The following is a 16,691-nucleotide window of genomic DNA, read 5'->3' as shown; positions in this document are numbered from 1 at the left end:
ATGTCAGATAAAATGCTGAAAAACGTGTCGTCCAAGCAGTTCGTGTATTGAATTATTGCTACTGGTTTTCTCATCATTTAACTTTAGGTTAATACCTTTAGTTTTATCTAAACCTTAGTTTCAGTATGATAAACTGGCATTGAGCATGTCTACATAAGATCTGAGCAATCTATTTCCATCAATTTGTCTTAAACATTTTTAGAAGAGTCTGGAAAAATGGTTTCTACAAGTTGACACTGAATTGACCACCCAAGACAGACATATATAACAAAAATAATTTGAGAAAGACATGATGTAAAGTATTTAACATGTGTATCAGTGTTTGGATCAGTTTGGCAGGTTATGAGTTCAAGCTGCAGGGTGCAGCTGCAAATATTTTGATGCTTCCCATTCCCAACATTCCCATGATTAATATGTAAGTGAGACAAATGCTGGAGAGTCTGGCTTAGAGGAGAGAAATAAACTATTTTGACGGCATCATAAATTGGTTATACAAAACCACTTGAAATGATTTACATGCTTGTCTCTTTTTTTATTTGCCACAGATAACATTCTTGCAAAACTTCTCAGAACCATTTTGCCTTGCAGATGAATAGAAGTTTTTTATGCTAAACATTAACGTTTACATGCACTTGTGACTCACTTCATAAAGCTGAAGGCTGGAAAATGCTATTAAAGAGAATCCTTGAAGCTCTTAATTGAAGCTGGTTACCCAGCTGTTACTGCAAAGAGGGAGAAGAGAATAAAGGGAATATAACCATGGCCTAGAATATGTTTGGGTGAAGATGATTTGCTTCTCATTTGGATATATTCAGGATGGATCGAATGCTGTAAGATAGAAAACAAATGTCAGTACTATGTTTATACAAATGTTTTTTCCAATATTAACCTCAGGCTCAGACACAGAAAGATGAGAGTGAAAAATGTACCATTCTCCAGTCTTCATGAGATTGATGGCATCGTTGACCTGCTCCAGACTCATTTTGTGTGTTATAAACTCGTCAAGCTTTATTTTGCCGGACATGTAGTCTTTAACCAGTTTTGGAACAGAGTCCTTGCTCTTAAAACCTTTACATAAACAAAAATGAATGTACTGTATGCACAGGCATGTACTCAAGTTCTCTGAAAGCCATTGAAAGCATTAACTGACAGCCTTCTTACCACCAAACAGAGATCCTTTCCAGGTTTTTCCAGATATGAGCTGAATTGGTCGTGCAGAAAAGTCCTTCACATCAGTCCATCCAACCATAACACTCACACCCCAACCTTTAACACACGACTCCAGTGCGCTCCTCTGAGGTCAAAGATGCATTAATTCACACACAGAAAGATTGCAAGTACTGAAAGCTTTTAAATAAGTAAATAAATGCCGCTTTTTACATACTGTAGAGTACGTGTCAGTGAGGTCTTACCATTACTTCAGTGTTTCCCACACACTCGAGTGAGAAGTCCACTCCTCCATTGGTCATTTCTGCCAGTACTTCAGAGATTGGTTTATTATATGCTTTTGGATTCAGAAAATCAGTGGCACCAAAGACCTTTGCCTTCTCAGACTTCTTTTCATTAATATCCACAGCAAAGATGCGAGAGGCTCCAGCGTTTTTACAGCCCATGACTGCAGCCAGACCTACAGCACCCAGTCCAAACACTGCACACACAGAGCCTGGTGTAACCTTCACACAAACACAAACAAATCACTATTGTAATGCATCTCAACATTCACCTTACTATTCAAGCCACAAAAAATGATTTGGACACTTTAGTCACCCTTAAAATGTATGAATTTATTTGCATTAGATGATAAACAAACTGGCATCTACACGTTTTTTTTATTTTTTTTTTTTTATTAATTTGCATACAGAAAGTGTCCAAATCCTTTTTATAGAGGGTTTAACAGTTTAAGAAAAGCAAGCTTAGATAGGAAAAATAGATAGGAGTCACATAGGCGTTATTAAATAGATTCAGTTTACAGCTCTGAACTCTGTATGGTCTGCATGACGGTACCAGCTGACAGTTATCCAGATGACTCTCTACAAAAGTCTCTACAAAATATATTGAAACAACCAGAATATACACCAGAATGCTCTCGTCATGTTATCCCTTCTTGAAGTAAAACCAAGCATCAAGTCCAATTTATTAGCTCTTCACAATACACATCTTTTCCAAGCACCTTAACAGAAAGACATAATGTTATGTCTTTAATGCCTTAGTGCTTTAAAAAGTTTTAGGGCTAGGCGATATGATGATATAAGTGATGATCTGGATTTAGATCTACCTATATTTTATTTTATAGTGGAAATAGATATCTAGAAGATAAAGCGTTAATTTATGCGGCCGACAAATGCGACCTCTGGAGGGTGCATCCGTGGAAATGAGCTATTTATGAATGAGCCATTGAATTATTCACTTAACCAACACACTGATTCATTCTGTAATACACTGACGTTAGCGAGCGCATGGGGGTTTGTGAGTTAATGAACGGTTAATTATTTATTAAATCATTAAAATGAAAATTACAATAAATAATTTTAAAATAAAAAAACATTCAAAATAAAACACTTCACTGAAAACACTAAGAAAAATAAATATTTTATCGGTTTACCTGCATTTCATGTGACCATTAACTCAGTGAACCTTGCTCTTGAATATGTTGTTACATTATTTAAATATTAACTTAAGATTAAACTTTAGATTTTGTGTTTAAAATCTATAACCCCTGGTTTCACAGATAAGGCTTCAGACTAGTCCCAGACTAAAATGCATGTTTGACCTGTTTTAACTTAAAGCAACTTGCAATGACATATCTGAAAATATGTCAGTGCCATTATTTTGTCTCAAGATGCAAACCAGTAATGTTTTTTTATTTTTTATTAATATAATCTAATCTCAATCTTAATCCCTGTCTGTGAAACCAGGCCTAAATTACTCAATATTACTGCAATTGTATAAAATAAAGATCTTATCATCACAGCTGACATTAACTTGTAATAAATTGTTTTTCCCTAAAGTATGCTTGTGCTCTTTTTCTTTAAAATGAATGACCCTTGAATTCAACATTTTGTTATATAAAGCAAAGACATTCAGTAAAGTGTGGCTTAAGTATCCAAACACTTCTTGAATACACACAACATCTATACTCACCCCAGCTGTGTTGACAGCAGCTCCATAACCAGTAGCGATGCCACAGCCGAGCAGACACACGCGGTCGAGTGGAGCATCATCTTGGATCTTTGCCACAGCAATCTGGTTCATCACGGTGTACTCAGAGAAGGTACTGGTGCCCATGAACTGCAAGATGGGCTGACCACGGCAAGTCAAACGTGTTGTGGGATCAGACATGATGTTGTGATTATTACTTGTCCTGCCAGAGAAAAATAATAATAATTTCTAAAAAGCAAAAAAATTAGTATATGTAAAACGTTGTTTTGTGTTTGTTTCTCACCAGTTGCGGTCGCACAGGTTTGTTTTTGGACACTTGCAGAATCTGCATTCTCCACACTGAGAGATGAAGAGTGGAATGACCTTATCACCTGTTCAACACAATACACAGATATATACATTTATTTTACTTGCATAAAGAGTGCATCTCAATCAGCTCCCTAGCTTCTTAGGTGGTGAAGCAGTATATCGTACATGAATTCGGGCACTGTAAAGGACAGTAAGGACTCTTGCTCACTTCACATTGGGACACTGATGACAGATTTCCTGCGACATGACAATGTCCTCATTGTAGACCATCACTCCTGGCATTTATGAACAACAGCAGAACTGATATCTTTCTGACATTATTTTTTATGTTATTTAAAGTAGGCTACATAATGATAAAAAGATTGCTTGTTACATATACGTGCAACATTTCAGCTGTAAATAAATGATTAATGTTAGCTAGATTATGTACAATACCTAGCGATGAATGTTTATGCTGAAATGTAATAAAATAGGCATAAGGTTTTTTTTTTTTTTTTTTTTTTTTTACATATACCGCATCAGTAGGTGTATTGAGTTGGCTCACGTGATTTATGTTTCATGCTTCAGAACTTAAGGGTAATGAGCATCGATACTCCCTGGTTTTCACGGTGCATTGTGGGACTTTTTAGGGAGTTTCAGTGCATTTCATTCATGAACAAATCAGTTAGACTTGTTTGCGAACCAGATGAACCGATTCATTGAAAAGATTCAAATCAGAAGACATGAGGGTGATTAAATGATGACACAGATGTTTCATTTTGAGTAAACCTGTAGCCTATAACCAAGTGAAGGGATTCTGGAATGAGAAAAAAATGTATAGGGCGAGACTGAATTTCATCCTGATCCAATTGATTAGATTGTAGGAAGTGGATGTTACTACCCAAATAAAGGCAGATCTGAATGCTAGTATGCAGTCAGTTGTGGAGGATATTTAGTGCACCCTCTACCGAGACAGACGTCCTGAAGAGTGCATATACATTTAAAAAATAATAATAATGGTTGCACTGATATATCATTTATAATAAATAATGTAACGCTCTTTAAAAAAAATAAGCATAGTCCATTTTGATTTCATGGTGACTTTAAAGGAGAGATAAATACATGGACAGGCATTGTTAAAATGTATTTTTAGTTAATGACCTGGTTTGAAATCAGTAACTCCAGGTCCAACACTCTCCACCACACCAGCGCCCTCATGTCCCAGCACTGTGGGAAAACCCCGCTTGTCCTTCCCTTCAAACAGGTGGTAAAGGTCAGTGTGACACACACCTGTAGCTACAACCTTCAAGACAGGAGAAAAACGTTTTAATCAATAAGTTAACGATATCACAGTATTAACTGATTTTACAACTTGCATGGGCATTTCCCACCTTGATTCGTATTTCTCCTTCTTGAGGTGGGGCGACTTCTATTTCCTCCATCATCAGGGGAGCATTGGGCTCCCAGGCAACGGCAGCACGACATTTGATCACCTTTGGCAGAAAGAAGAGTTCGGTTCAGCATGTTTTATAGATATTTAATGGTTGACTACTGGTGTTTATATAACTGCTGAACTTGAGCACTTGCATGATCTACACTCTCAAACCGTAGTTGGAGGTTGTCCAGCTGTTTGGCTTAAGCCAATGGAAACATCAAACATCTGTTTTTAGAGCCAAAATTATCTGTGATTTCACAATAGCAGATAAATATTAACCCAATGAAATTGCCAGAGCACATTTTTGTAGTTTTAGCATGGTTTACTATATTTTCAATTTGACAGAGAACTGTCAAATATTATCTATCTATCTATCTATCTATCTATCTATCTATCTATCTATCTATCTATCTATCTATCTATCTATCTATCTATCTATCTATCTATCTATCTATCTATCTATCTATCTATATAATATTTTTCCATTTTATATAGTCATATATATATATATATATATAGATAGATAGATAGATAGATAGATAGATAGATAGATAATTATTATTATTATATAAAGAGATTTAGATGTCACATGTAAAACTGAGGTGACAAATGTACATATGATTTCCCCCCAAATACTTTAAAAAAATAATGTTTTTTTTATTCTTCTGGATTTCTTAATATACACAGTATTATTATTATTAGCAATGCAGCAAGTCAATATTGCATGGCAGCATATCATATACACAAGTTTTACATTGTATGTGCATTTCATACAAGTCATTGATCTTACATATTTTAGCCAGTTTTTTTGGCTTAAGCCTGGCTTAAAGCATCGAAAACAGTCTTATAAGAGTCTTATTAAAACTTTGGCATTAAATTGATCAAATAGAATCTTATTTGCTGATGTAGCCTATTTGCATTGTAAATTTTTCCTTATCAATAGCTCAATGGAAATGAGCGTAAAGGTATAAAGGGACTGAAGTCATATTAATAATGCATTAACTGCTCTGCAGCACAAAGGAAAAGAAATTAAAAGACAAGTTTACGAACCTTCCCTGCAGTGGCCATTTCCCAATGTAGTCGTTGCTGAGATGAATGCAAAGAGAGACAGAGAATCTTTGGCACTCGCTCTTATATTCTGGATGAAGCAATTTCTCCCCCTCTCTCTCTCCCCCGCTCTCTCTCTCTCTCTCTTACTGAACTATATATATATATAGCTAATAAAATGTTTATTTTAGTGCAGTAAAAGACTGAATTGACTTTTAGTTCAGTCAAACCAAAAATTATTTAGACACCAGATACATTTTGTAATCTTTTTTTACTAGTGGGCGCAGGACACTATAGTTCATTGACCATGTTTTGCTTAAGTGTTTTTTCTTTAATTGCTAATGCGACTTTTTTACACCACATACCGAACAAAATTAAGCATTGCTTGGTAATTGTTTGACCTAAATTGGTATTATCTAATTGTGTACTTAAATTTAACAGCTGACAGATTCAGTCTATTCATTTGTGAGACATTCTAACAGAAGGATGGCCAAAACCAGTGAAATATTTTTTTTTACATTTACATTTATTCATTTAGCTGACGCTTTTATCCAAAGCGACTTACAATTGCTATATATGTCAGAGGTCGCACGCCTCTGGAGCAACTAGGGGTTAAGTGTCTTGCTCAGGGACACATTGGTGTCTCACAGTGGATTCGAACCCGGGTCTCTCACACCAAAGGCATGTGTCTTATCCATTGCGTCACCACCACCACCCAATGAAATTGCCAGAGCACATTTTTGTTGGTTTAGCATGGTTTACTATATTTTCAATTTGACAGAGAACTGATATTGTAAATATCAGTAACAAAATAAGAGGGATCATACAAAATACATGTTATTTTTTATTTAGTACTGTCCTGAATGAGATATTTTACACTAAAGATGTTTACATTTAGTCCACAAGACAAAAAAAGCTGAATTTATAAAAATGACCCCATTCAAAAGTTTAAATACCCTTGATTGTTAATACTGTGTCGTTACCTGGATGATCCACGACTGTTTTTATTTTGTGACGGTTGTTCTTGAGTTCCTTGTTTGTCCTGAGAAGTTAAACTGCTCAATGTCCTTCAGAAAAATAAAATCCTTCAGGTCCTGCAAATTCTTCATTTTTCCAGCATCTTTTGCAGATTTGAACCCTTTCCAGTAGTGACTATATGATCTTGAGATCTGTCTTTTCACACTTAGGACAATTAAAGGACTCAAACACAACTATTAAAAAAAGGTTCAAACATTCACTGATGCTCCATTAGGAAACACGATGCATTAAGAGCTGGGGGTGAAAACTTTTTGAATTTGAAGATCAAGGTAAATTCTTGTACTTATTTTGTCATCCGGGAAACATGCAATATCTTATGCACCGTAAATAAAACAATTTAATAAGTAGACATCTGTGTTGCACCGGCGATTCCTTTTATCTCATGCAATATCTTCTGTTGCTTCCGAAGGGCAGTACTACTGTAAATGTAAAAATGTGGACATCTTCATCCTGTTCAAAGGTTTTTGATGCTTTTCAATTAATATTTGCTTAAGTTCTAAAGACTTATAATAATAATATAGTTAACCTTCTCACTTCATATTCAGGGCTTCCCAAAAGCAATGTACTGTTTGTATGCTTTTGGGAAACACAGCCCAAATGGATTTTGTGGATTTCATTGGGAAAAAGCAATAACAACAAATGATTTTAAAACATTATAATTTTTATTATGATAACCCAGTTTTAAAGCTCCCTTACATTGCAGAAAGATGTGAAATATAAAAAGCAATTATTTCCAATTAAATTAATCAAAGTATTCCTCAGTATTGTCCACCACCACCCAAAAATACAGCATTGTGGCATACAGTAAATGATATGTAGGTGAAATGAAATTATGGCACAGAAGATACTGATTAACACTGAAAAGAATCAGATACATTAGAGCAAAGTGTTGGCATTGTATCAGCAATTATGAATTGTAATATTACATACCAACCAAAGTTTTTTTTTTTTAAATCAGTACCAAAAAGAATCATATTCAAACAAGATTTTCAGGAATATGAAATGATGTCATCTTGCAAAGATATTCACAGTTACATAAAGAGCAGCTTAGCTTTGCTTAAAAAGTTAGTTCATTCAATAATCTTAAAATGTAAGAAAACACAAGTGCAATAAAAACTCTCATTTTCATATTTCTGATCCTGAATATGGGTCATACAAAACATTCTATTGTTGCAAAACTTGCATACTAAATATTTTACAGTTATGAAATTATCCTTTGATTTCATTGATACAGATATTGTAACATGAATTTTTTAAATGAAAATGAGCAGATTAAAGTAAAATTAACTAATAAGAATACCCAATAGGAATATACAGTGCATAACGTAGGTCTTTTCTCACGAGAGGTTTAGTTTTAATAGAGTCTTTTGGAGCATTTGATTTAATTCATTCTGTCAGAGGAAACACAAAAATATCCCAGCAGCCCCAGAACATTTCACATGCAGTAGTATTAACACATTCAAGTTAACACAGAATGATTATTATTCCCAGGTATATTTCCTAAGACATGTTAAGGGGAAGATGAGGAAGGTTGCCCTCTAGTGCAATTGCAGAGAATGCAGGACTGACACCTGGGCAAATTAGAGTAATACATTCAACAACAGTACCATGGTCATCTTAATGACCATATAACTGGCATATACAACTGTCATAAGAATCCGGTTATATTTATGCTCTTTATCCTGAAATTTACTTTAAAACTAATGATAGTCAGCATATCAATATGCACCCATTTTGTTGATGCAAATATTTAAGGGAAGCATGCTTTTCACAAATACATAATGCATAGATAATGCACAGTTCACACCAGCGCACAGACTGGATGAATCATTCCTGTAGATTAAGTAAATCCTCTGATTATCTTTAATAACTTACCCTCTTGAACATATCCACATAAAAAGAAGGCAAACGGCACAGATCCAAGTATACGGTTAGGGTAATACGTTCAAATGGCATTCGCAAAGCTCATTTTTTTGTAGAAAGAAGTCTCTCCACTGGCACAGGCTGTGGGTGGCAAATGCACCTTCATCTGTCTGTCCATCACTTAACATCTGTTATTTCTGAATATAAATGATAACGATGCATAGAGTTCCCACAAGGCCGAGGGCTTGGATACCAAGAAACCAGAGCAGCAACCAAAAGACCAGCACGACCACAGGCTCCACAATCTTCTCTCCAAAGTAAAGCTGGGTGAAACCAATACCCCTCAGACACTTATTGAGCTCCCCGAACAGAGTGCCCATCTTCTCACAGTCGTCCACCAATGGAGCCTCTGGCGCAGGTCCTTCTGCTGCCTGTGGCTCTGCTGCGGAGGCTTCATGTGGTCTTTCTCTTCCCCTGAGGTCATTCTGAGAGCAAAGACAGAGTTTGACTAAATTATACAATGTTTTTTAAGTAACACAAAGCAGAAAGTGGAAAATACTGTAAGATGACACCACATAACCGTGCGTGAGAGTGTCTGTGGAGTGTTTATATGTACTCGAGCTATATATAGGCTGGCAAAAAACAAACAAGTTGGTATACCTAGGTTTATTACTAAGCTAAAAATAGATATTGTTTATGCTTAACATATTAGACTGAATGCCTTATGTTATACCTAATGAATGTGAAATTGCAAAACAATTATTCACAGAGCAGACTGTGGTATGATGTGGAAGCTGTTGATACAGAAAGGGAGAGGCAGGGCAATGTCTTAAGTTACAGATAACAGAATATTCCACCATTTCCGAGTAAAAAGTGAAAGAAAGGAAGATAAATACACACATGCAAGTCTAAAAAATGTATTATTATATTTAAATGCAAAATTGTTAGAGCTGTAATGAGATATGACAGTCTTACCAGTGCGCTGTGTGTGGGTCTAACAGCACGCTCGCGCTGGCAATGACACCCGCTTCGATCTCGCGTCCCGCATAAGACATCATGATGACGTACCTCCGTATCATTTACTATCCGATTAGTACTTGACATATTCCTAAAAACAGAAAGATTAATGCTGACCTGAGATAGGGCCGAGGGACTGAGAACCAGATGGCTGCTGGCGATACTTCCGGTCTTGGCTGTCAACAGAAGCTACATCCTGACGTCAGGAGTAACTCACGGTGCAGTCATAATAAAAGATTTATCATCCTAAATAGCGGGAATTGTTGTATTATGTTTGTTATAACCTTTATAATGACAAAAAATTATGATTTAGACATTAATGATATGTCCATTATGTAGATATGTCCACATTTTCTTTCTTTTTTTTTATAAGGTCTAGCCTGTTTCATAGTATAATTATTCATTAATAAATCCGCAATAGAAATACTGTTATTGAAGTGCAGGCTGTGTGTCAAAATCTAGCAAGCCAACTACGTAGACAAAATTTGGGGGCGTCATTTCCGACAGTCGGTTCTTTCGAACAGCTCATTTAAACGAACCGACTCAGAACGATTCAGCTGCCCTTTTCGTCACGCGTAATCACATTTTGGTCTGTCATACTCAAACCTCTCCAGTAGATTCATATATCGTTTCATATTTCTCTGTACGGTTTCAATTTTATGAAAAATTATGTTTATTGTAATTTCATTCAGGTTTACTTCATGGCAGCTCATAAAAACAAGTCAACTGAAGCTAAATATAATTTGCATTTACATTTTACCTTGCTTGCCATCAATCCACTTTCAAGAACCGATTCAAAAGAATGATTCATTCAGATCGCCAAATCGTGTTCGAATTGTTTTTGGTAGGCGTCTCGTTACATTTTAAGCATAGGGTTTTGAGCACAGCCTGTGATTCGCTCTCAGTACTGTGTCAGCCAATCAGAGCGAAGCACTGAAGTGAAGCGTGAACGTCCCTTATGAGGCCTGTGGACGACTCACGTAAAATGGCGACGGCGGAGCCGGTGAGTGAATAAACTTCACAAAGATTATTTTACACTTTCCTGTCTTTTCACGCAAAACTACAAAACGGCCTTCATTTAGCAATAGATTTATGCTTAGTTTTAGGCTAAAATTACTGTTAAATGTCATCCTCTGTAAACTTTTAAAAAGTTATTCGGCTTGTTTGAATGGTGTGACTCAAAGTTAGGCTGAAAGTTGATAAGGCTTGTTCCAGTCACGCAAGGGACTTAATTGCTTTTCCAGATGTCTGTTCGTCACTACTACCCTTTATGCATTTAGGCACAATTTTAAACTTGTTTAATTTTCTTTCTGGAAGAAAGCGAGCCCGTCACAGCACAGCTGTCAAAAACTAAGACAGCGAATGAGGAAAGTGAAGTGAATTGTAACGACAACATGCTGGATCAAACCATGAAAGCTGTGTCAAACCACAGTTTATTCACAGCTGTTAAAATCAGAATGAATGACAGTAATGAATGACTGTAAACACTTCTAGTTATCTCACACAGCTCAGGTTAGATTAAAACAAGGTTAAGAAAAACTAACAGTGACTACAGTCCTCAGACTTGCAGCAGATACAACACAATCACATTAAACTACCATGTATTGCATTGGTCCCAGGTGTTGAATCTGTTTTGTTCTCTATGCTTTATTTAATTTAAATAATGGAAAATAAATGGTTATTGTCTACTACAGTAAGTCCAACAGTTGTGTGTGTGTGTGTGTGTGTGTGTCTTCACACTGGCTGCTTTGATGTGAACTTGAATGTATTAGGTCAAAACTAATCTTGAAAATGTTCCTGCCCAGGAAATAAACTCAAATTCTTGCAAGAGTGAAGAGGAGAACTCAGAAGAGACCAATCAGGAGATTGTCAGCCCTGAGAGCTACATCAAACATCCTCTACAGAACAGGTCGAGTGAATGAATGCACTTGTTTCTAGGGACACGCGTAATGTTATTTCCAATAAAACGCTAGTTCCTAATTATATTTTTTTCGTTTTTAATATATACAACATGTATATATGACATGTATTCCTCTGTATAATTTTATACTTTAAGAGTGTTCTTTAGATTTCTAGATTCTGTAAAATGTTGATGTTATTTTTGTGTTTCCCCTAAAGATGGTCTTTATGGTTCTTCAAAAATGACAAGAGCAAAACATGGCAGGCCAATCTCAGACTGATCTCCAAATTTGACACAGTAGAGGATTTTTGGGCGTAAGACTTTTTTTTTTTTGTACCAAGAGATAAGCATAGCCTACATTTCACTATCCCCCCCCCAAATTACTTGACCAGTTTAATTGAGTTTATGAATCTCTTCTTTATAGGCTTTATAACCACATTCAGCTCTCCAGTTTTTTGATGTCAGGATGTGACTATTCTCTTTTCAAGGTAGGCTTCTTTCATAACTGCTATGTAATTTATGGGATAATTCACCCAAAAGTAAAAATTATATTACCATCATCAGCTTTAAATTAAAGCTCTGTGAAATCTTACCCAATATATACAAACACATTATCCAGACTTCAAGAACTAATTGACCTAATGCTAATCCGCAGCAAAATATTACTGACCAATCATACTGAGCATCTGTTGCCGAATCTTAAAATAAATGTTGAGCAGTTTATGCTGTGCAGTGTGCAAGTTAACGTTACTTATTAATTATCATAATTGTTTTTACATAGATTCTTATCATTTGTTATGCTGTAATTTTTTAAAGAAGAAAAACAAATAAAAAGATTTGCAGTGTCACAAATCATTACAATCTGTCAGCTTTTACCTTTTTATGAGCACTTTTACATTGTTGTTCTATATGTGGAGATCTTCAGTGGAATGTAACCAAGGAGGGTGGAGTTTAAGGGTCAGTTGCCGAAAGCATAGCGTTTGCAAAATATTGTTTTTGTACTTTTATTCTTTTTTTGAAAGTAGATTTTTGCTTTAGTGTTGCTTGCTGCTTTCTAGCGGTAGTGTACGAGATACTCCAGATTACTGTGGACTTTGGTTTGTGCTTGGGTTGCAGGATGGTATTGAGCCCATGTGGGAGGATGAGAGGAATAAAAAAGGAGGCCGCTGGCTCATCACTCTCAACAAGCAGCAGAGGAAGTATGACCTGGACCGCTTTTGGTTGGAAACTGTAAGAGTTCTGAGTTAGTCACTGAACGCCCCCTCAACAGGCACGCAAGTAATTCATGTGCTTCTGTAGCCCTGACTCTCAAACACTCACCTGTGTCATTCCTACAGCTGCTGTGCCTCATCGGTGAGACTTTTGACGACTACAGCGATGAAGTGTGCGGGGCTGTAGTCAATATCCGAACGAAAGGCGATAAAATCGCAGTCTGGACATCTGATTACGAGAACAGAGATGCTATAACGCACATAGGGTGAGACTCTAATGCATTCATGCTACATATAAATCAGGGGTGCCCAATGCCTGCAGAGTTCAAATCCAACACGCCTGTCTGTAAAGATCAAGTTCTTCTGAAGATCTTACTTAGCTGGTTCAGTTGTGTTTGATCACGTTTAGAGCTGAACTTTGCAGGAAGTTAGATCTGCAGGAACAGGATTGGGCACCCCTGATATAAATGATAATATACACAACCTGGTACAATGTGTAATTGTGTTTGTTTGGCAGGAGGGTGTACAAGGAACGGTTAGGCATCCCTATGAATATGACCATTGGCTACCAGTCTCATGCTGACACGGCCACTAAGAGTGGCTCCACTACTAAGAACAAGTTTGTGGTCTGAATATCTTCAAGGGCCTGAACACACTCTCTCACTCTCTCTCTCTCTCTTTCTCTCTCTCTCTCTCTCTCTCTCTCTCTCTCTCTCTCTCTCTCTCTCTGCCACTTAAAACCAAAGCAACAAAAACAGACTGGACTCTGAACTGCAACATTTTTCGCAAAAGCCCTTCACAGACACACTCCTGGGCTTCTGCTTGTACAAATGAGGATTGCAGCACAGACAAATGTTGAAAAATAACAGTGTTGCTTATTACATTCAAACACATTTTATAAGTATTACTTCTGTATCATGCAACACTACACATGTTCCCACCAAACATTCACATATCACTACACAGTTTCGCTAAGAAAAAAATGAGTATTCAAAAATCATATTCAATGTTTACCCTTGGCAAGTCTTGTTCAGAGTTATTTAAGTATTTAATGGTTTTTTTTGTAAAAAAAAAAAAAAATTGTCAATTTATTTAATGGCAGAGGAAAGGAAATGTCTGTCTTCTTTTATCCAGCAGCTTTGCTGCTTCAGTGCCTATTGAACATAAACATTTTAATTTATTCAGATTAATCCTCAACATTTCATTGAGAGGGTATTTGGCCATTGAGTGCATGTAATCAAGCTCATCTGCATAGAGCTGCCATCTTTAAGCATTAACATGATTAAATTTGGGGGTTTGCAATTCAAGAAGTGTTTTTTTATATTGTGAATTTTCGATGCATCATAAGTTTACATTCCTTATTAGAACAGTAAACTGTGGGACTTTTTTGCAATGCTGTAACAGAATTTTGCTTGTCTGGATGTCATTGGCTTGATTTGACTCTTCAAAAAGATAGCAGCATTATCAAATAGGCCTTGAAAATAAAATAGATTCATATCGATTCAATTTATTCCAGGCTTCTTGGTATTTATCACCACAGTGATGCTGGATGTTAATGGGCAATTAATTATTTATTAGAGCATCAAATCTCACCAAAGTAGATACTAGAGGTTGAAATTATCTATCTATCTATCTATCTATCTATCTATCTATCTATCTATCTAAACAACTCAGATTTTTCTAGATCACTTCAGCCTTAAGTGCCATTTATTTTCTTTTTTTGTGAACTCTATACGGTTAACATTCAGATTTGAAATCTCACAATCAATAACCTAATCACCATTGATTTTTGATTTTGATTTTTTTGAGACATAAACCTTGGTTGCAGTCTTTCTGTCTGGAGGTTTGCAGTGCACTGTATTCCACAACACATCACCACTCAGTCTAGTGTCAGAGCAAAGCTTGATTGTGCTCACAGCCACGATATTTTCTGAATCCAAAATTAGTATCTGTCTATTTAACTGAATTCATAGAGTTCAGAATAAGTTTAAGGTATCTTGCAGTAGACTTTGAACAGTGCTGAATGATATTGAACCAGTATGTCACCTGATACTGGCTGCTAGAGCAAGTACAAAAGGTTACTGCAGGGACATAGAAAGAGAATAAATAACTATTTGTTAGCAAGGACTTTGTTCAGAATCAAAATGGTGTTCAAACTGAGATTTTCTATTCATCTCAAGGACAGTTGATCAATACAGGCATTTTTGTGGTTCTGTGTTTTTTTTCTTAAGATCTTTTTAATGCTTTTGAAAGGTTAAATACACAGTAAAAAGATAAATATTATTGTGAAATATTATTACAATTTAAAATAACTTTTTTACTTTAATATATTTTCAAATGTAATTTATTCATATGATGTCAAAGCTGAATTTTCAGCATCATTACTCCAGTCTTCAGTGTCACATGATCCTTCAGTGTCACATGATCCTTCAGAAATGCTGATTTGCTACTCAAGAAGCACAAAATAACAGCATTTATTTGCAATCGAAATCTTTTGTAATGCTATGAATGTCTTTACTGTCACTTTTGATCAAGTTAATGTATTTATTATTATTATTATTATTTTTAATCTTAATGATCTCAAACATTTAAATGGTATGTAGTTTTGGTTAGAAAAAACAAAAACTTATTTTATAGTGTTACCATTTACTTTGGTGGCATGTTCTGTTGCGGGGTGATCTTTTTGTGTTTAGTGATTTTACTGTGACATAAAGATTTTAATGCCGTTTCAACATACTTTGATCAGTAGATAGAGAGATGCTTTAGTCAAACAAACAACGTGGGAGGGTCCCAGACAAAATCAAACTTGACAACTACAAAACTCATTTTGTGTTAGCGTTAAAAGAGTATTCTGGTTTAATGGCTGCGACTCAGGGTCACTAATAAAGCTGCAGATGTCAATAGTTTTTAGTATCATTTTGATGTCTTCTGGATGTTTATGTGGTACTGGCCAGCAGGATAATGAGATGACAGTCTGATGTGCTGTTTGAGCTTCCACACTTCACACCTCTAGCATCTCTAATGAGAGACCCTTGAATCAGTCTTAGTGACCCTCACAAAACTCTAATGAGGAGCACGCAGTTTGTTCACCAATTACCGCTCTCAAGCAGATGGAGCTATGCAGTGTTGAAATCTTAATTTAGATGTCTGTTTTTCATGTAGTCTGAATACTTAAGTGTGCATAGATGCATACTCTGAGATGAAAGTCGGTTCTTTGAAAATAGAGAAAATGACGTATGAAGGAAAAGCTAATAACAGTCAGACCTCTGAACTGCGATGAGACTAAAATGGGCAGTGAGGGTATTATACAACCGCTCTGAAAAGGAAAAGAGCCACCAGGCATATGTCTTTGACATTAAACCATATCCAACCTCTGAATACCATAGGATAAATGGTTATTCACTAGACAGGATGCTCTTAGGCCAAGTCATGTCTTATTACTTGTTTGTTCTTGCCTCTAGCTATCAGAGAGCATGAAAGCATTTTCATTGTTACAGCAATTCTGGCATGTGGCTTGGGGTTTTTGCCAAATATTTTCAGTATTTTAGCAGTGGATGGCTGTGATGTAAGTATACAATATGTATGTAGGGAGGTATTTTATTTATAAATGTATATAACTAAATATTTAATTTTCAATATATTTTAATCATATATATATATATATATATATATATACAATTATTTATTTAATTATTATTTTTATTATTATTTTTTAAATCAAAATTTTGGTTAA

General features: G+C 35.8%; 3 protein-coding genes and 1 long non-coding RNA gene across 4 annotated transcripts; 1 reads left to right on the top strand and 3 right to left on the bottom strand.

The window, feature by feature from the left end:
• Positions 1-511: 511 nt before the first annotated feature.
• On the bottom strand, positions 512-6,068 carry LOC309487165 (alcohol dehydrogenase 1-like). Its single transcript, XM_082154715.1, has 9 exons — positions 5,933-6,068; positions 4,839-4,940; positions 4,609-4,750; positions 3,443-3,530; positions 3,142-3,361; positions 1,413-1,673; positions 1,162-1,294; positions 930-1,068; positions 512-828 (listed from the first exon to the last, which is right to left on the bottom strand). The coding sequence occupies exons 1-9, from the start codon at positions 5,948-5,950 to the stop codon at positions 798-800; spliced, it is 1,134 nt and encodes a 377-aa protein (XP_082010841.1). The 5' UTR covers positions 5,951-6,068; the 3' UTR covers positions 512-797.
• A 1,539-nt stretch (positions 6,069-7,607) lies between these two features.
• On the bottom strand, positions 7,608-10,283 carry fam241a (family with sequence similarity 241 member A). The gene is made up of 2 exons (XM_082154227.1): positions 9,806-10,283; positions 7,608-9,315 (listed from the first exon to the last, which is right to left on the bottom strand). The coding sequence occupies exons 1-2, from the start codon at positions 9,932-9,934 to the stop codon at positions 9,022-9,024; spliced, it is 423 nt and encodes a 140-aa protein (XP_082010353.1). The 5' UTR covers positions 9,935-10,283; the 3' UTR covers positions 7,608-9,021.
• Positions 10,284-10,707: 424 nt separating this feature from the next.
• eif4eb (eukaryotic translation initiation factor 4eb) lies at positions 10,708-13,684 on the top strand. The gene is made up of 7 exons (XM_082154226.1): positions 10,708-10,850; positions 11,653-11,756; positions 11,966-12,061; positions 12,172-12,235; positions 12,864-12,977; positions 13,085-13,224; positions 13,476-13,684. Exons 1-7 carry the CDS (start codon positions 10,806-10,808, stop codon positions 13,588-13,590), a joined length of 678 nt encoding a protein of 225 aa, XP_082010352.1. The 5' UTR covers positions 10,708-10,805; the 3' UTR covers positions 13,591-13,684.
• LOC309486784 lies at positions 13,614-16,586 on the bottom strand. The gene is made up of 2 exons (XR_014201683.1): positions 13,693-16,586; positions 13,614-13,649 (listed from the first exon to the last, which is right to left on the bottom strand). It is a non-coding gene; the product is annotated as an uncharacterized lncRNA (long non-coding RNA).
• Between the last annotated feature and the right edge of the window lie 105 nt (positions 16,587-16,691).

This window comes from Leuciscus leuciscus, assembly GCF_965113295.1.
Source record: "Leuciscus leuciscus genome assembly, chromosome: 22".
NCBI classification, from domain to species: Eukaryota; Metazoa; Chordata; class Actinopteri; order Cypriniformes; family Leuciscidae; genus Leuciscus; species Leuciscus leuciscus.
This window is presented reverse-complemented; position numbering and strand designations above follow the sequence as displayed.